This window comes from Anoplopoma fimbria, chromosome 16, assembly GCF_027596085.1.
Source record: "Anoplopoma fimbria isolate UVic2021 breed Golden Eagle Sablefish chromosome 16, Afim_UVic_2022, whole genome shotgun sequence".
In the NCBI taxonomy this organism is placed as follows: Eukaryota; Metazoa; Chordata; class Actinopteri; order Perciformes; family Anoplopomatidae; genus Anoplopoma; species Anoplopoma fimbria.
Window position 1 is genome coordinate 6,365,972 of NC_072464.1, and position 21,389 is coordinate 6,387,360.

General features: G+C 41.2%; 1 protein-coding gene across 3 annotated transcripts in view; it reads right to left on the bottom strand.

Annotated features, from left to right (window-relative positions):
• The window catches only part of slc39a10 (solute carrier family 39 member 10), a 30,230-nt gene extending 10,857 nt beyond the window's left edge, over nt 1-19,373 (bottom strand). The window contains exons 1-4 of one of the 3 annotated variants that reach the window (XM_054615512.1): nt 19,151-19,373; nt 10,376-10,456; nt 6,280-7,698; nt 5,553-5,730 (exon numbers count right to left, since the gene is read on the bottom strand). In XM_054615512.1, the coding sequence (XP_054471487.1) occupies nt 5,553-5,730; nt 6,280-7,698; nt 10,376-10,456; nt 19,151-19,237 (1,765 nt within the window). In that variant the 5' untranslated portion in view covers nt 19,238-19,373. Of the gene's footprint in view, nt 1-5,552; nt 5,731-6,279; nt 7,699-9,739; nt 9,804-10,375; nt 10,457-19,150 lie in introns of those variants that run through there. The other 2 variants (XM_054615513.1, XM_054615514.1) reach the window with 2 other exon arrangements.
• Nucleotides 19,374-21,389: the final 2,016 nt, after the last annotated feature.

The following is a 21,389-nucleotide window of genomic DNA, read 5'->3' on the forward strand; positions in this document are numbered from 1 at the left end:
CAGTTGTGGTCTCCACTTTATTCTTTACCAAACACCATGTAGGTTTGTACATGTTGTTTTGAGCATTTATTTTGGGCACTACTGCTATAATACTGTTTTGCCAGACTCTGTGTCCCCGCTACGTTTCACCGCGTTAAAATGACCCATAGTCCACAGTCTCTATAGTCAGAGAGACAGTTATTATAACTCTTAAATATTTTAGACCACATATTGATAACAATAACGTAACATCTGCTGCAGCTCCAGCGTGAAGCACCAGGTTATCCACGGTACATGTTGTGGAGAGAACCCCATCATCAGGAGGGACAACCTAGACAGGCTGAATTCATTCCCTCATCACAGATGAAAATGTCTCTAATGACCCTCACTTTCTCCTTCTGTTGTCACCGCCGTTTTCAATGGGCCTTACAAAAGTAAAACGCGCTACGGTTGACTTTTTTCTTATTTGTCGAATCGAGCGGAACAACGTGGGACCCTGAGAGGCAACTGTACATCAGCCAGACCCCGCAGGTCCTTCACGCTCACACAGCTCATCTACTTCTCTATCTCATTACCCTCATGCAGTCCTGTTTTGAGATGTGCAAGGGGGGGGTTGCGGTGGAGCGACCGAAGGTGGTTATGAGGGAACTGAAGAGAGAGTAGAAGGAGACCCACTGGTCTGTGTCTTCTCTCCAATTACGCATCTCCTGTGAGCCGTGGCTCAGAAAAAAATGGCCCAGAGTGTCGCTAAGGCTCTCCTAATTGGCACAGCGCAAAAAAGAGAGGGGAGTGGGGACCGTAGAGAAACCGGGCTACAAATTTTCCGAGCTCCCCCATGGATGCCGGCGGGAGGTAAACGAGAGGTAGCTTCGCGGCGCGTGGCGATGCCTTCGGTTGACTCATGGAGCACAATTGCAGACAATCTAGCGGCTCTAGTTTGCCGCTAATGAGGAGCCATTCCTGCCCTTTTGACTCGTTCGTGCTGTGCGACTCGTCGTCATTACCATTTTTATGACTGTTTTCAGTGGTGGCACACTGCTGCCTGAGGCACATGTGATACAGGTGTCTCCGGAGGGGAGTGTGTGTTTAATAATTAAGGATTTAGGAGGGCGTACAGTTTGAGAATTCCTCCAATCTCACGGTTGAACTTCAGTACCCGCTGCTTTGACAGTTTAATTCCGTCCTATAGTGTTCACAAAAACTGTTGCAGCTACATGTATATATTTATTACATTTTTGGTCATAGAATTGTCACTTTCTACCTCTAATTAAAAATAAATCAGGTTGTGCAGAACATCTTATGACCCCAAACTTGCCATGTCATTTACAGAAACAAATGTCCTACCTACTTTGCATAACGTAAAGGAAAACTAAAATCCAATTACAATGCAGGCTTAATACCGAACATGAGAACAACTGTGCCAGTTGTAAACGCAGCATGGTCAGATTGATTGTCTTAACTATCTACAGTGCATTTTCATTCCAGGGGGCCACACATCTCTGTTCCTAGAGATTTACAAAAGCAGCCTTCTCTATTGTTTGCCGGTTTTGTGTGCAGAAACTTTGATTACTGGCCCTCGTTTGATTTACAGCCTGCTTTTATGGCTCTATGACCTTTATTTCACAACCTGTAACTCATTAACTTTACAAAACAACGCAATTTTATATTTTACATTCTCATAAACTGCCAAACACTGCAAGGTCCCAGAACAGGGCTTTACACTGACCTTTATTCTTTATAGCTGGTCTCTCAGTCTCTTTCTGACTTTTCTTTTTAAACATCATTAATTCGGGGGTTTTGGAACACAAACTGAAAGAAAAGAGATTCCTACGAGAAAAATGTCTCTTTTGTAGTTTCATACACGATAGGGCCACTCGTTTGCTGCCGTGGCGGCTGCAATTATGTAATAACAAAGGGCACTCATTGTCATAGAAAAGTGCTGCAGTAAGGTGAGTGAATTATTCTAATTCTGAGTGTCAATCACATAATGTGGGCTGCTCTATTAAGAGCCAGATTGGATATGGTAAATTGTCCGCCTGTTCATTCGAAAATAAACTTTCTCCCAGAGAATATGGCCCCAGACACAAGGTGACATGCCTTTCAGACTTTTCCACAGCTTTCAAAATACATTCACCGCCTATCAACTCCCACTGATGGCCATTAGCTATGCATTATGCTCACGGGGACTTGAGATTGACCGAAAGTATCAATCAATTCATAATTATGCTAAAGACTTCCTGCATCCGCCATCACATCTAAATATAGCCAGCATCTTTTCTTCATCAATTATATGGTTAATACAGGAAACAATCGCTCCGTCAGATATGTGAAGTCCACAGAAGGTCATTCACGGTCCTGGCTGTTAGAACCAAGAGTGGCTGGTGTTTTTTTTCTCCATGCCATTCACATTTTCCTCTGGAGCTGGATGCATTTAACTGCAGTTGACCTTATGGGACAAAATGGAAATGTGGGTGTTCCACATATCGGTTTGCAGATTGAGTGCAAGACCAGCCAAGAAAAAGCTGGGTGAGTAAGGCCATGTCCACACTAACCCGTTTTCAAATGAATCCGCATATCTTTTTCTCCGTTTGCACCGAGTGTCCACACTACACAGCGTTTTAGGGCACCGAAAACGACGTTTGAAAACTCTCCCGAGGACGGATAAGTTTGAAAACGATCGCCTACCAGGTTAATTGAACATGGATAATGTGGTATTTGTTACAAATGTTTGTACATAGATGTTCAAACATGTAGGACCCAGGGGAGCACAGGTGACCCATGGCAACCCAGAGGGGGTTAGTGGTCTTTGGCGTCAGCTGGAATCACCTGTTATGGAGCGATTAGCGAGCGGCGTGTCCCACGGCCTTATCAGCCCTACGGAACGGACTTCTGACGGACTTGTGTTGACCAAATGTATGGACCCATAATCTAGTAAACTTCGTTTAATAACTGTTCATTTAAAGTACATGTGCTGTCTGTGTGGGAGAGATAGAGTTAGACCTGCAGTGTTGTAACTAAGCTTGAGTTCATGGAGGAAGATTTTAGAGGAAGTTCTTGAGTATCAAGCACGACGAGTATCAAGAGTAGTGTAATGGTATTATCTGTAACCAAGCAACCAATGTACTTCCTGTTTACACCGGCACGCGCATGCTCAGTGTACGTGAATAGTCACGTGATATTCGTTTTCAGGGGAGCAAGTCTGGACGCACATAATTTCGAAAACGATGCTGAAACGATGTGTGGACGGAGATCTTAAAACCCCGTTTTCATTTGAAAACGAGTGAAAACAGGTTAATGTGGACGTAGCCTAAGAGTGACCCTGTGTTGTCGCTCTGCCTCTGAACGTGCCCATGAATAGTCTATATCATTTAGTTGCAGACTGCTCCTGTAGAGTGGTTGCATTTAGCCGTTTCCAGTGTGTGTACAAATGTAAGCAAGAAGTACGATTTCCTGACAGTTTGGAGAAACTTTACAGAGTATGACAAATGTAAAACAAAGCAGTTGTACACAGATAAGTCCTTGGTCGTGTGTGGTTTCATACTCGATGCAGCGTTATCAAGATCGAAGAGTGCGGTTAACAACAAACAGGAAAAACACCTCTTTTATTATGAGACCGTGCCAGTGTTTTGTAAGACTGTAAATCTCAATAGCTAATCCTGCTGTCTCACATCTAAAAGTCATAAGGCAGTAAGCTGACCTCATCTGTAAATAAATGTCAAAGTGTTGTAGCAAGACTCATCCGGTCTGAGAGATGTGCCCTCCAATAACTTAGCTTGAACAGACTTTCAATATCCTGTTTGTTTGTACTTTAAACTAATATCAGTGTGCATGTTACGCTCTGGTGAGTGTTCACTGCTGCTCTGGATGGCAGAAAATGAGAAGAAAAAACCCTGACCTATCAATGTACTACTAAAAATGAGAAAAAAAAACAGTGGGGATACTCACAGGATTATTGTTACAATTCCCGGTTCACTTCAGTTATTATCACTATAAAGTATGTCTTGATTATTTCAATAAACGTTCTATTATTCAGGTCTGCCACTCCTACCCAAGAGAGTAGCTCCAAGTTATAGATCCTGATAGCATCACATTATAAACCCAATAATTTATTGTGATGTCCCTGTGGTTTCCTGCTTATAAAGATCTGGCTGCAGGCACCAGATAAGACAGTAATTTACAGATGACATTTTTTCACTTTAATTCACCAAATTCTTACCACAATACAAGTTTACTTATATTACTGTTATTTGGATATTTGTTAACACATTGTATTGTACATTTTCATTTTTAAATGTCTTATACTTGCCCCGTCTACTGTTTACTGTTACGCACCGATAGACCACCTAGCCAAATGCCTTGTATGTGTAACGTACTTGGCAATAAACAGCTTCTGATTCTGAAAAAGTTACTCTACAGGGGTGTGAGAAAATATTGATACGTTTGAGTATTGTGATGACATTTTTTCTACACATTTTATTTTAATTAATAGTTTCCAAAGATTTGTGGCAGAACAAGATGCTCAGATTGTACAAAAAGTAGTGCTATGATGTTGGATGTTTGAGGGACTGTCATAAATGTTTTGACTGCATTTTACTTGGATTTTATGCATATGTTGGTGAGTTATTTATACTATGACAGTTTTCCTAAAACTAGGTTAAAAAACCCCAATACATTGCCTTTTTCACAGTATCGCAATATATCGTATGGTAAAGCATGTATTATGATACATACACGGGTTGTTCTGTTAACAGAACCCTTATTTTAATGTTTCAATAACATCTCGCCTCCTCAGGGTTTTATTTCATTCTTCCTTTTTTTTTTTGAGGTAAAGTCACTGTCTGAGGTACTCCCACAGTCATGATGATATCACTGTATTATGGGGTTCTGACTAGGAAACAATGGTCTACAGGAAACAATCATGCCTGGTGGATTGTATTCTAAATGTGATTACTTACTGATGGGTTCAAAGGAACTGCTACCTGATCCATTGTGCAAACAAAGTTCATTGTGACTCTGTTTGGGCACAATATCGGTGAGGAGATCACACCATTATTCCAGACTGAACACTGGCGATATCTAATCATTACAGTGTGTTGCTTTGCTGTGTAGAAGGCTATTGATCTTTAAAGGCCATGTGAAGTGTAAAAAAGCTGAAAGGATAATGTCCAGCAGTGCCTTCCAATCTAAACTAAGCGGGGGGAAAACTACAAACAACTGGACACAAACATCACAGGAAAAATGTGTTGCTGAAAAAAGTGACTGATGCTGGCATGCAATTTATTTATGCAGAACAATGGTTAGTTCAAGGACTGAAACCCTAAACCCCTAACATGCATAATGAGGTAAAAGCCTTCAACTTGCCCTTCATATTCTCACTATAAAACATGTCTGTAAAAACAGAGGAATAAGAAAATCCACAACAACAACCTGACAGAGATAGAGTACAGTCTCCTGGTCATAGCCTTATTTGGGTCTGAGTAAAACCATGAGTGAGGACTCAAGTACTTTAGACAGGGCTCTTAGAAGTCTTTGCAGTCAAAGTGGACTGGATCAATACAAAGCTTGGCTCTTACCGGAACTGACGGGCTCCAAGGCTTCCTGCTGCACATCCATCTGGTGGTAATGGCGAATGCAGACACGACTATCTATCTGGTAGAGCAGGGCAGGACACAGGTAGGTGAACTGGCTCTGGGAGATGAGCGAGTCGGGACTCAGGCCGTAGTAGGTGAGCAGCTGAGTCAGGTTCAAACACTGGAAGGAGAAGGAGAAGGAGACAGTACAGTATTAACAGTAGAAAGGGGAAGAAACCACCGGCCATGTAACAAATGATATAAGAACATTGAAAAAGAACAACCTCCACGCAAATATGTACTCTCTGCATATCAAAATACTCACATCTGTAAACTTGTAAGGTGGCTGTAAAAGCAACGTGACTTAATGACTACTTGGAACATACTGAACTGTGGACACTGAGGCAAAGAAGTTTCTGTGATTTCTATGAAACCCAACACATTAAAAATAACTTTAAAAGAGAGGTAGAAGCAAGAAAGACTTAACACTTTCTATTCCACCATTCTGTGCAAGTAACCTGGTCAGAATAAATGGCAGCAAGTTAACATTGTACAAGAAAATATCGTGGTGTAAAATTATCGGGTAGCTGAGATACTGCTCAGGTCATCCAAAGGTCAATTGTTGCATCATTTTACAAAAAGATACATTTCAGATGTTTTCTCCTATATCAGATTAACTTCAAAAGTTGAAGTGGAGCTTCTCTATCCAGTGGGTTAAAACAAGTCCTACCTCCTCATGCTGATGGGACAATCCTTCTAGGTGGCCAGACAAGACAGGGACTGGCAAAGTTGGGGGGGTGGCATGCCCTCCGGGGGCCTCTCTCTTATCTTTATGAGAAAGGCTGTGACCGTGATCACGGTCGTGACTGTGTTCGGATTGATGGTCATGGTCACCGGATGGAGGCGGAGAAGAAGGGGTTCTGTTTCGCCCTCGCTGGCCTCTGACCCTGGCCGACTTTTTCGGTTTCTTTGGTTTTACTGTGGTGGTGGGAGAGGACTGTGGCACTTGGGACGGATCCAACTGGGGAGAAGGAGGAATGTCTGTGACTGTCTGCACTTTGGGGACATGATTGTGGTCGAGATCATGGTGATCGCTGTGGTTGTGGTCGCTGTGGCCGTCGTCGATGTGGTCGTGATCGCTGTGGTCATGGCCGTGATCGCTGTGGTCATGGCCGTGATCGCTGTGGCCATGATCGTGCTCGCTGTGGTCGTGGTCGCCATGATCGTGGTCGCTGTGGCCGTGATCGTGGTCGCTGTGGTCGTGGTCGCTGTGGTCGTGAGTGCTGTGATCATGAGTGCTGTGGTCATGAGCGCTGTGGTCGTGGTCACTGTGGTCATGGTCGCTGTGGTCATGAGCGCTGTGAGGTTGAGAAGGAGGGTCCTTTTGGTTGGAGTTCACCCGTACCTGCTCATGTTTGTGCTCTTTGTCGTGTGCGTGATCGTGGCCGTGATCATGATCATGATCATGCGTGTCCTGCAAATGTCCATCAGAATGTTTATGGTTACCATCCTTGGCGGGATCATGATTGTGTTCTGCGTCATGTTCATGGTCATGCCCTGTCGGTGCACCAGCAGCTGGACTGGCACTAGTGGTGTGCTGGGTGCACTTTGTGGGAACTTCTGTGTGTGGATGGTGGGAGCCGGGCTTGTGGTGCGGATGGCCGTGCCTGTGACCGTGACCCTGGCTATGCTCTTCATTGGCGGTCGAATGTGAGTGAAGCCCCTCTTGCATATCCACTAGGTCGAGGTGAGCCACGTGGTCATGGCCCAGCTCCTCGTGATCCACATCTACCACCTTCACTTCACCTAGGCCCAAGCTAAACAGCAGGCTCTGAAATCCCTGGAAATCCAGCCGGTCTTTCTGGCCGTAGCGCCTGAACAGCTGCTGGATGTAGAAGCGCTGCTCCTCTTCTAAAGTCTGCCCTTGAGGACTTTTGGGGTCTGGGGACGAAGTGGCTGCTCTCACGTACGGGTCCTCGGAAATCTGCAGGTCGCTGTGGGTGTGGTCGGCATGGTGATGTCCGCCGTGCTGATGGTTGTGCCCGTCTCCATGGCAGTGGTTGCACTGATTGAAGAGGAAGGTGAGCACGCACAGGAAACAAAACTTGGTGTGGACGTGGACTCGCATGGTCCCCTTACTTCTGGTCCCCTGTTAAAACAGGAAAGTAACCAGAATTTGTATCACATTTATTTTGCTAGTCATATAAAATAATAAAAAAAGCAGCAAAGTTAACATAATTCTGAACGTTTTACTAGAGTTTCCTAGCTAGTGCTCCACTAAATGAGAATTGAGAAATTAGTTTTTCCCTAAATGAAAACATGTTTTTGTAAGGTTTGTTTTTTTTAAGCTCTAGCATATGTTTGTATGTCTGTAGTGTCACAGTCACAATCTGAGCAGCTGCTCCATATGTCCTTGCTTAGTTTTAAGACTACAATGGCGAAGGACCAGGGTGGGTGTGTCACTTCATAGTTATTGGACTGATTAATACCAACTGCAACTGAAACTTTCTATCCTGTTTGTCATGTTTATCAGCTGAATAAGACAAGTAAAATGTCTGTTTTATCATCCAACTGCACAAAAAACTCTGCTGCCGGGACCCAGCTTAAATATCAGCATATTGAAAGTTGGACTGAAATATCACAATATTCATATATTCCCGACATTGATATATACCATCCGAAACTGTAAAAAAAAAATAAGAAATAGAAAGAGGAAAAAAAAAGGAGGCAATGCTGCTGAATGTTACAGTATATTCTTACTAGTTCACTTTTAAAATCAGTCAAACTTAAGTCAAAATGATCATTGCTAAAATATTTTATGTGGACTTTTGCTTGAAAACACTGTAGAAAATTAGATCGTTAACAGAAAGGGCTGACATTAGATTAATCATTACGATTCCAGTAAATCAAATCAATATCTGCCTTAAAAATCCCCAAAACTGCTTCTTTAGCACAGTGCAACAGGGTCTACGTAAATTCCCACATAATCATAAATTACACAAAAAGATTAAGGATGATAAGCCTGCACACCACACGCATAAATACTGGAGACGAACCCCTAAAGCTGCTACCTTTAGCTTCAGCATAACAGATCTAATAACAGAATCAGGGAGCCTTCTGGAAATAACTCTCTACTGAGGATTGTGTAACAAATAGCTTGTTTCCCCCCCCCCTAAAACAGCCTGAAGCAGCAATATCATCCAAGTCAAATGATCCTCATAAGGTCTCTTGTGAAGCCTGTGGGTGGTTGATGCGTGAGGGGTGAGGGTGGAGGAGGTCAGGAGAGGAATACTGCCGGATAATGATAAAATGGCAAACAGCGGAGACCAGACGCACACAAACACAGAGGTCTTTGGCAACCAGCTTGTTAGCAAAGTTTATTCTGGATTTACAGCATGCACGTCAGGAGGGAATAGACCTGTGTTGTGCAGACTACATATACTGGGCTAAATGTTAGAAAACAAATGATGGCTGCTCCTCACAGTTGTCAAGGCAAGCAACAACAGATCGGACAACGTAGGAAAGATCAGTATATCTACATTGGTTTTCTATATACCGACTAGAAGCGAAAAAAAAACAAAAAAACTAAGAAGAGAGGAGGAAGACAACAAGTCGCAGATCACTCAAAAAAATGTTACACAAGAGCGTCATCTTAAAAACAGAACACATTGGTGATAGATCTAAAATCAGCTGTTTTTGGAAAAGTGTGAAAAATGCAATAATCTACTGATCTAACATGGTCAATACACCATCAACAATGCAGTGTCTGTATTCATCCCACTAAACAAATTCACAGAGAATACAATTCAAAAAAGATTCAGCCTGGCTAAAACAAAGCTCCTTGTTAGTTCTCTAAAGCATTGATCAAGGCGTAGACGACATCAACATCTTATCAGCTTTTTATTAGCCCTTTTTGGACTTCCTTCTCCCCATATAACATGTTATCAGTATTTGAAAGTGTTTAAGCGCTTCATGTAATGTCATATCATGGGTAATGGTTTTTTTTGTCAAAATGGAGACAAGGATTATAGACGTCACTGAAATGTTTGCACAAACACGGAAAAAAACTTCACGAGGCCGTGAACGAATCAAATATCTCCAAAGCCACGCCGAATTAAAAAAACCTGTTCTTATTGATTAAGAGAACATCCGGTTATTTACATTCAGAAACTGGAAGCGAGACTACTTACCACTGTGTGCCCTTGAATTGGGTTGGTGTGTGAAATTAAGTTTGGCCACGGAGTGAATGATGCCGCTCTGACTCAAGGCTGCAGACAGTTAAGTGTGGCACAAGCCTTCTTCACGGCTGACTAGGAGACAGTGTTTATAAACACAAGTCGTGTGACCTATGAACCTTACAGCAGACCTATTTCTAAGAGCACACCCTCTGAGCAGCAACAGAGCCTGCTGTGTTTTCCTGATTGGAGTCTTTGTTGTGCTTGTTGTTTGGAGGAAACAAGAGAATGACTATTTAGTTAGAGAGTTGAATCGTGTGCTACAAATTCTATTAAGTAAGCATTACAAACTCATTTTGCAGGCAATGTGTAACCTGGTTTTTTTTCTCTCTGAATTGAGATTGAGTATCACCTTGTTAACCGTAAACATTTACGACTTCATATTGTAATAAATGGAAAAAATGACCTAGTGAGCTGCATTGCAATATGCACCACAGTCCCACTTGTTGGTTTCTATTAAAGGGATCATAATGCAGCAAACAGCATATTACCTGAACTTATTTGCTGAGCCGTCGATGATCGCTGTTTGTTTCAGCACAACAAGACAAGTAAACAGTCCCATCATTGTACTACAATAACATGTTTACTCACCGTAATACGTCTCCTCATAGGCCCCCCAGTCCTGATAATACTGTGTATGGGGGGGTTTCCAACTCTTCCCAGACGTGCACTCTGGAAAAATATTTTAAAAATATATAAAAAATAAGGACAGGCCAATCATCAGGACACAATTGTTAATTTAAGCCAGTACAATTTTTACACGACAAAAGGTGATCTCAGTTAAGGTTAAGAGAAGATTAATGAGACAACCTCTTTCTTACGGGATACATTTGTAAATATATCCATACAGGGGAATAATGGCAACTGCAATATTTGTATTAATGCAGTCTAAACTTGATACTTTATTTATTTATTTTTACAACTGACAGCATTGTTGCGGAACTGCTTCGAGGCCTTCAAGGGCTTCTCCTGAACAATCAATTTAAAAAGGGAGGACTCAACGTGTAAACACGTTTGTTAACCAATATTACAGGAAAAACTTGTATTAGAAGGCAGGTTGAGAAGCCTAAGAGAAAATGAGCCTACTTCTCATTTGATTTATTAACTCAGTACACATTGTAAACACAAGTTTAGGTTGTCAATCTCTCCATTTTCAAGTCTTCTTCAATACAGCATGATGTTCATTAAGTAAATTACGGTCCTATTTAGAGTCAAATAGAACATAAATTGACAGGTTGCCACTACAGCGTTGTCTGGTCTGGGAGTTGTCCACCTTCTCATATTACAGCTTAAATGGTTTTCAGTTCAGGAAAGTTAATTTTAATGTTTTTTGAAAATTTGACAAGATAATTAAATTGTTTGTTTAATCAGATAAGTGGATTTTTTTTTTTGGTCTTGATTTCAGCAACAGTATGGTTCAATATAATTAAACTCTGGTAGCCCCATCAGGGAAGCTATAATAGACATTTTTCATTGAACACATTTTGACATGTCTTGGTAGAAAAACATACAGTAGAAAATTGATAACGGCTGAACTTCATGTAGCTGCTTCAGTTTCAGGGAGCTGGTATTGCACATGCTGGCTCACACTGAGAAGAACAGATCCATCGGTTAACAGTAACACCTGTGCTTTTCCCACTATGACAAGTGGAAATGTCTGCTGTGAAAAAGGCCCATTAGAGACCACAAAGTTTTTAAAAGATATTGAATATGTCAGGGAGACCTGTGAGGGCAGCACACTGGGAATTTCAAGACAGGCTGAGGAGTAAAAAAAAAAAGTATGTGGGCAAACAGGTGCATTCAATAACCAATTAATGTAACAGCGCAACTGACTTTGCATTGGCCGACAGCAAAAACAGAGGAGAAAAAAACATCCCTGTGTGTCCGGCACACTCAAAATGCGCTCACAGTTCAACAGACAACTAGACAGAATGGGTAGAACGGGAATTGAATAAAATCAATTCTGAGCTACTGATGTAAAAGTATAAAAACCCAGCTGTTCAATATTTAAAGATAAACTTTGACTTTGACCTATGTTGGTCCCTCTAGCAAGTCTAAAAAATATTAATGTATTAGAGTAGTAAAAAAAACTACTTAATTCTTGATTTAAAGTGCCAGAGAAGAAAGAATACACTGAAATGGTACATAAGGCAGTGCATACTTTTACATAACAATGAGAAATCCTCTTCAAAACAAATACTGTTTTCCTGATCTGAATTTTGCAGGCAACGACTACCACATGCATGAATGTGTTGTGTCAAAACAATATGCCAATAAGGAAGCTGAACAGCTGCAAAACATGACTCCATAAAACTTATTTATGTTGTTTCTTTTCCATGATTTCCACATGCCTCAAAAGTATTTCACCATGTCTTTTCCAGGTTGTTGATGACAACAGGAGCCCTGTTTTTTTCTCAGAAAAACGGCTCCGGCCCCTAAGCTGTTTCATATGATTCTCATGCGACCATTCATATCCTTCCCATCTCAGTATAAAGCTGCTGTCTGCAGTGACGGAAAAGGAAAGAGGAATGAATGATACAAATCTCCTGCGGAATTCGAAAAATTGCATCAAATGGCAAACGCTTTTGTTACAAAACAAGTCAACTATAAATAAGTGTGGTTTTTTTCTTTGCCGTTGATCCTGAGCCTTACCGTTGACTTGCATTAAAATGAATAAAAACAATAATGAACAAATCTACAATATACGGTATTACGTCCAAAAGTGTTTTAAACAAGTGTGGCGTGTGAGAGAGGTCATTGTGGATCTGCATACTGCAAAGCCATGGAACCATACAACCCAAAAGCTGTACTAAATTGGGAGTACGGGTGAGTCAGAGGACAAATACAAACATGACGGAGCAGAGGGTTTGCAGAAAGGGCGGATGTAATCTGCAACATGGACCCAACCCAAAGCTGATGGTCTGTGGTAATCTGAGGGCCTTTTCACACCTAAAAGTCTAAACCAAGGGTCGTGGTTTTTGCCCACATTTGTGTACATTTGATCCAGTTAGTTTTGTTCTCACATCGCATGTAGCTTCACAGCAGGGTTATTTTTTACCTCTGTACACGCTTCATTGTAATGAGTCACATGCCATTAACATGATGTAGATACAGTATATCCAGCCGGACATGATGCCAAGGAAGCCTCCTGGGTAGAGATCGAGATAAACCTGTCTGCTCTCAGCGCCTCCACAGTCTAACTCTGTCTCTCTCTCTCTCTCTCTATCCACACTTCCTTAAAAAGATATTCCCCCTAAAGGTTAAATACAGCTAGTTTAAAGTCCCAGTGAAATGAAAAATACAATTCTGTCCCTGTGTTAATTGTTCATTTATATGGTTATATGCCAAATACAGTACCAGTCAAAAGTTTGGACACACCTTCTCATTCAATGGTTTTTCTTTATTTTTTTTCTACATTGTAGATTAATATTGAAGACATCCAAACTATGAAGGAACACATAAGGAATTATGTGGTAAACAAACAAATGCTCAACAAACCAGAATATGTTTTATATTTTAGATTCTTCAAAGTAGTTGAATGAGAAGGAAAATAATTATCAAATCAACTTTGCAGATTTTCAACAAGCGCTGTGTTACTGAAGCGCGGGCAGTACACGCAGATGAACAGTCCTCTGTAGCTCCGTACCGCGCTGTGCTCTAAGCGCGCCCATTTTTCAGTGGTCCAATCAAATGCGAATGATGTGATTTAAATCCCTCTGGTAAGCGCACACCGCTCAAATACGTGAAATACGTCAAAGTACAGAAGCAAACGACGCTCTGACTTCAGTTTCTCTGGAACGGTAAAGGAGCTACGCTTCTATAACATGACGCTGGCATGCCTGAACTTCCTGTGATTGGACAATTTAAAAACATGCTTTCACACTGGAAACAAACTGTACAATGGTTCACTTTCATCCAGATCCTGACAATCTCTTGACTGAGGTTCGGCTGTTTGGTCCGGGGGAGGTTTCACACCTCAGAATTTGGTTTGGATGAAACAGAAAAGTCTGAACCAAATGATGTAGGTGTGAAAGGACCCTCAGGAGGACCAATGTCTGCTGTTGTATCATGAAATTCTGAAAAGTCAGAGACAGATAGGAAACCTGACTTCAAGTGACACATCTCTGCTGACAATCACTAAAGACAACTCCAGACATAAGACGTTGCCAACTGTTTTTAGCTTACCCATCAGTGTTTCCTAAGCGTTCATTCGACAGTGGTGAGGTTGCACAGTGAGACGTGACCAGCGCTGGCAGACAGAACGTGATATCATTAAGGCTTAGCTCAATCGTTTACAAGAAGCACTAGTAAGAATACATGTTTACGGACATAGCGCTTTTGTTGCTGCGTGGACAAACACCCATTACTGCTGCTGCAAAATAAGTCAAAACAGTGATCAAGGTAGTGCTTTTGACACGTCAAACCAGCAATCCTTTGATCGAGGGTAGCTGCTCTGTGGAATTTGTCATGAGCTGTGCGGTAGGTCTCCTGCAAGTCTCCTGACTCAAAGTACCAGGCACCTTCACAGGGATGTAGAAAGCCTCTTTAAGAGCCAGCCTGATAATAGCACTTATTATAGCAGACTTGGCACAGGTTAAAGTGTGAGTTGATTTCGACCCACTTGTCATCACCTGATTATGAAGATATACTGATGATCATTAAGAGTCCAACCTTTCCATGTCATAAATAAAAGTTTCTACAAACAGCCTTAAGGTGCTGCTATTTGCTGTCGTTCAGCAAACTGCCTTGCATCCCTCTGTAGTATGAAATTAGGCTTCGGGCCAAACGGCTGCTCGCACAACAACACACACCACATCAGAATCAGGGTTTGCAGCTTGAGGCCACAAAGTCGTTTTAGACAATGTGGCCGATGGCTGATGCTGTACATGGAGCTGTAACGCAAAAAAAAAAAAAAAACCAGCAGAGTGATCACAGTGGCAAGGCGCAGGTGCATGGCTGATGCTCTGTGGCCTGGAAGCGTGCTCATCGTCGTAGGGTAAAAGAGTCTGACACCGCAAGGCTCGACTAGACACACGAGTGTAAAACAGAACAATCAGCTGAGTACACGGAGCAGATGGTAAAGAAACAACACCTTAGTAAAACAGGGTGATGCTTACCTCCCAAACAAAATAACAGGATTCACGCCTCGCCAATACAAAATGTTCAAGCCAGCATTGACATAAGTAACAGGTTGAATGTTTTAGAGGCTTTTGACTCCAGTGACTTAACTAATGTGTAGAGGGGGGAGGGAAGTCACAGGGCAGCAATGTGTGTGTGTGTGTCAGCATGTTTGAGCAGTCAGGGAGCACCTGACCAGCTACTCACGGTGTACATGTGAGTGTGTGTGAGTGTGTGTGTGTGTGTGTGAGGCTGTAAGTGTACTATTGGGATGACAGTCTGCCCGTTTTACTGTTTCGCCTTGATGTAAATAAGCAACTTGAAATATGTAAAATATATAAATAGGACACCACAGTGTAATCTCTGACCTCCTGGTTTAATAAAACAGTGTAATGTCTCGAGAAAAAAATGATCTGACATATGTCAGCACTGATCTGGATCGACCCATGCCTCATCCTGCATGCTTGAACAATGGTGGCTACAATATGTTTGTACACTAAACTGATGCTTAATAAAGGAAGTGCTCAAGCTAAAAGCTATTATTGGACAAAAAAAATGCTGAGGCTGGCTAAGGTTAGAATGGATGTATTGGTTAATAAAATGTTAGCTAGCATGACTCCAAAATGCCGTGTCTGCATAAAAGGGGCGTATCGTAAAAATCAGCAGTGTGGGAATGGGTTTTACGTGTGCAGCAGATTGTAATCCTTGTGAGCACTAAAACAAATGTATCCTCCAGGCCCATGTTTACACAGTTCTTATAAGAAACATGCAGCTGGCAGCAACAGGGACTTTCACCGAGGGTTTTGTACTGGAAGGTATCATAGTAGGGTTACATTTATTAAAAAAAAGTTGAACAACCTCCCATGCTTTTAAATGTTTAAGGGAAGGTGAAAGTGGATCTCTAATCTAGGACTGATTTTGAATGTCTCTTTTACCTGTAAGCCACTGCAGACACTGGCATGGAACCAGCAGACAAACAAATGTACGCAAAGAAACTATTTAGCTCACCAAAGTATGTCGTTGTCAAAATGAAAAAGAATGAAGCCCTAACACTCTCAAGCTTTAGGGGTGTTGCACTCTTTTCTACAGATTTCCCATCACCATTTACTCTATATTTCTAGTTCAGTAACCAGTTACTGTATGTTATTTTGGGACTAGTCTAGGTTTGTAGTCCACACCTGATATTGTGTTATCTTGTGACATTCAGAGTTGCAGGACGCAAAAAGGGGTATATTGGTAAAACACATGGAGGCGGTAAATAACATTCAGTCATATACAAAAGAATAACACCCAAACGTCATTTAGTGTTTGTTTAATTACATTAGCGATTGGGAGGTCATTGTTGGATTTTCACCTTGATTTCAGCATCAGTATGGTTCATTAAAATGCCTTTGTATTGTCACTTTGTCCTCAGTGGGACCGAAACGACAGAAAGTCAACAGTCCTAACAGAAATTCCCAGCCAGGACATGACCGCTGTAATCCTGTGTTCATTGTGTCTGCTTTCTTTTTCTGTCTGCCGGTGTAATCCAAAAATAAGTAACAAAACAATCTGGAAATAAAACCCAAGTCTGGGTTTTTTGTCCACATACGGTAAGCCTTCTTTAGATGTTTAGCCAGCAAAGCCCAGACCTAAACACCACTTCAGAGACAGCGTTCAGGACAGTGTGCATATTTGATAAGAAAGACAAAGTTGGTTGCATTGTAATTCAGGATCTAAAATCATGAGGTCCCATCAGTAAGGGTTCGCTTAGCCTCAATTCTCCTTTTCCAGCACTCTCTCATATAAGTGTACTTTGGGGGGTGTAAACTACATTACAAAGGCAAAACAACACTTATACATGTAGCACTCTGAAAGTTTTAAATTTGAAATGAAACAGTGTTAGTCCGTGCATAATATCCTTAAAAGTCTTGGGAGCATTTTGATTGCCTCTCACCGGCTCTCAACATGTCTACAGCCGGCTGATGGCTCATAGCAAGTGGTGATAACAGTGCTAACTGTGCAAACTAGTGCTGACAGAGCTAACAGCTGTAACTGCCATTTGAGAGCAGTGCAGAGCGGCGGCCGTGAGCAAACCAGTGGAGCCACTCACATCACTAAACACATGCTCGACAGGTCTGCATGAGTAAACAAAGCGAGGAGAAGCTGGGATAACAACACACAGAGAGGATGACTTCATTCTCTGCTCCGGTAGACATTACTCCACTATATCTTCACATGGCTAATAGTTGTTTGCTGCTGTATTAATGTTCAGAATGTTAAATACAGCTCCTTTAAGCTGTGATTTAAAGCTGTATGCTGCAATCATAAAGCCTTACTGGTGTGTTGTAAATAAGTTTTGATAATGCAGCTCAACTCTTCAAGGGGGAATTGCACAGATATCACACACAAAGGCCAGTGTTCTAGTCATGTTGACTACTACTCAGCCTGTGGAAATAACTGTATAATGTCTTATGTGGTACAGGAGGAGCTCTGCCAAGACTGAAAAGATAGCCATCATTAACTGAGCCCCTGGTCCCAAATCATGTGAGTTCAGTAAGAACAGTACGGTACTCAAAACACAACTAAGGTGTTATCCTCAACAGTATGTAAGACCTGCACAATTCATCCACTTACATATCAACACTGAAGCTTATATGTTATATTAGATCAAACACTCAATCCTGGGGGCATAGCTTTTCTCTGTCCTGTTTTTTTTTTAGACTGGGGTTAACAAGACATAACAGTTAATACCAGGATGTTCCACAGTGACAATTTAAACAGCCTCCAACAATGAATAAAAGTCAGCTCTACTTGCTTGACTAAATCTTTTTGGTTAATTGTATTTTAAACCAGTGCACTTGTAATTTTGTAGGTCTGTTTGTTGTGTTTTGAGTACGTCTTCCATAACTAATAGGATAGTGTGCAAATTGGCATTATATATTAGTTACAGCTTGTTAACTGAGGGAAGCAATCCATTGCCTTAACAAGGTCAGGCCAACATAAAAAAGGTACATTCAAACATAGCCCTTATACAGTACCAGGAGCTAATATGGTGATATTTGTATAACTGGAGTGTGATCTAATGAATCTGTACTGTGTAAGTCACTATCTATATACTGTAGACAGAGAAATGCATACAACTTGTTGCACGTCTGTATATCATTTCTCCAATTCTGACAGTTCATGAAAATCAAGGATCATATGAGGACATTTTAGGGGATGGGAGTTGTGTTTAATCTTTCTATCAAGATACCTTAAAAACATAATACCACTGATAATATTCTTAATTCACACATTGCAATATTGCAGTTTAAAAGGGCAAGTTGAACAGACCAGTTAATGAGGATGCAATGTGACTGCTATGATTAAGTTAAAAGCACATTTTACAACACACAGTTTTGACAAAGTTCTGTTTATGTGCAATTTATTTACGGCAGCTGTGCAAATGAATGAACGTAAAACTCCTATTATGCGTGCTAAGTGCTCTCACATGGCCACACTAGTGTTACTCAACAGCAAATAGCACACGTTTACTGTTGCGGACTCTTCCGCATTTCAACGTTGATGCTATGTTGCAATAGAATATTTATCAGATCGGACAATACAGACTTAGATGTCAAATTTGACATATGACCAAAAACGGTCACTTACACATGCTGTCCGCCCCCAAAAAGGGGTGTGAAAGTGCACTTTTTTTTTTTTTTTTTTTTTAGCAACTCAACCACAAATGTTAGCCTAACAAGGCTCTAAGATTAGCAGCCACATTGTTACAGACGCGATGCCGCCCATCTCTGACCGGTGTGGCCGACGGAGGGGCTCCAACGCTGCACGTGGTGCGCATAGAGCTCCTCTCCGTCATTGAAACGTGCCCACAACACAGCATCCTTTAAACCCGCTTAAATGCTTTGTATCGACCGCACACAACCAGACGCCAGTGTCCACAGTGAGCCCCGGACAGCTGCCATAAGCATGAGCCGGGAGCACAGCCCCGTTTTGTTCTGCGGGGAGTCGCCCATCTCGGACAGGCTAATGCTAACGCTAGCCCGGGTATGAAGGGGGACAATTCAACCAGCTAACGTTAGCTAGCAGACGCCTCGCAGGGTTTAGGCTCGCAGCCTGCAAAGAGCGTAGATAACATACGCCGTGCGGCATCCCGTAACACACGCTCACGGTGGCTCGGTTAACGGCGTCGACGCGTTGTGGCGAACGCTGCCCGGGTCCATGTTGTGGGAGTGAATGACAACAAATGGGTTTTTATATAGTTACCTCACTCGAGTGCCGTGTGCATCTCCTCTTCGCTCGGTACCAAAAAAAAAAAGAGGAAACCCCTGTCTGGTTTACGTCTACGCACATTCAGCAACGCTTTTAACGAACTTCCCGTCGGATCTGAGCGGTGCGGACGGACAGTCTGCGCCGTCTGCGCAGAGCCTCGGGGAGAAAAGTGATTGTTCTTTCCGCCAGTTTGTGTCTGGGCTGTCGTATGACTGAGGAAATGATGGTCAGGCGCTCTGAAAAATAAACCCTCTTGTTTTATTCCTGTGAAATGTCCACAGGAAGATGAGGTCATAACCCTTGCTCTGACACTTTTCTTGATTATTTTGTTAAAGGGTGTCATTCTTTCAAAAACCGCACCACAAGTTCCTGCAAGTAAAGGAGGTGCTTGTTTCTTTTTACATTTTATTTTAGTTGAGTCTAGTCTACATTTACCGCATACATATGTCTCAAAGCTGGCAAATTAAAGTCCTGACAAAGTAATCATAATAATAATAATAATAACAGCTTAATGATATTAAAATTGAATACATTTCAAAACATAGTAACAACATGCTTTATATAATTGAAAAAGAATAAAAACGATCGCAATTACAACAATAGAAATTTAAATATCCCAAAGTTACAAAAATGGGAAGCAATAATATTAAAACGATAGAAAGCTAAACGTGTATGTGAACCACTGGTAAGTTTGAACCAAACATAATGAGGAAAAAAAATCGAGCAAAATATGCAAGTTGAAACCAGATGAATCAGCCTTTTTTGTTGTGTAGGTTCCTCTTTTACTTGTTTTGCATGAACAGTAGAAGGTGTAGGCTACTGTACTGTTAATGTTTATACGTATGTTCACAGAAACTGACCGACACAGACAAGTGAATTGGATCATGATAACAAACTCTACCTTTAAATAGGCCTGTGTCCTAGGAATTTTTACAATCCTGTCTGACAAAATGACGAGAAAGTCTGACGCAACCACTTGTTCAACATGAACTAAATGCTATTTAAACACTATTTATTTTGTTTCATTATATAGAACTATGGAGTCTTCAGGTTTGTCAAAAATCATCCATATCTTTCTCATTTTATTCATGAATATTATACAATTCTCCACTTCCCAAAAGGTTCTTCTTACTTTTCTTCTTTGCATCTTTTGTTAGTTTGCAAGTATCTGCAAGTTCCAAGTATGTAGAACAGGATCTAGTTCACAGAAGTTTGTATCACACTTACTAACTATACGTACAACTATCAATTCTATAGAAGTGTGTCATTTGTAATGGGTCATATCATTTTTGCAACATTTTGACTCACACCAATATTTGCATATATCATTTGAAATCTGAGGCAGTAAAGAACTGATAACCTTGACTTAACTGAAAAGGTTCATTGCTGAAGACATCAGCAGAAGGTAACATGTGTTCATAAAGAGAGAATATGGTTTGTGATTGTTGGGTTGTATGTGTGTGGGCCACAGAGGCTAAACACATACGAAAGAATCAGAAACATGCATGACTAGACTTAAATCAAGCCTGCAGAACAGTGACCCCTGTGGTCACATGTGGCTATTACTATCACATTGAGTTACACTTCATATCCCAAGATTCTCTGAGGCCAGGGACAGAGGCTTAAATGACCACCGTTTGGACTGTCTTAACACTTACTAGCTTTTTCTGTAGCTTTCTCACTGTCTTCCTCGGCACATGGAGTTTGCTGAACCTATTTTTTATCTGAATATTTTAATCAGTAAGGAGAGATATGTGGTTGAAAGCTCTGGGAAAAGCTAGAGTCACCTTGAGATATGATGTTTTGTCAAACATATTCTGTGTTTGTGGTTTAAAACCACCGTCACTATTCAACATGCACAGAAATATTGACTGTGATCCTATGTCATTTTGTTTTTTGTAAAGGTAACAAAATAACAACATTGTAATGTTATGTAAGAAAGAGTCTCATCTTACACATATTCATAAATGTGAATTCAAATGTTTGATTTATGCAGCGCAGTCAAAACTGCTGTTAAAGGCTAATGATCAGTGTTAATCCGTAAATTATGCACGTGTGGTATTTTCAGTGTTGAATGTTTAAGAGACATGAGCTGGTCAGTGAAATGGTACGGGATTAAATCAATATTGTATATTCTAAATTACATTTACAGTTATTTTCACTTGCTGTTTTAATGTGTCAGTATGTATGTTGGAATATTTTTGCTTAAAGATAAACACTTGGCATATTTCAA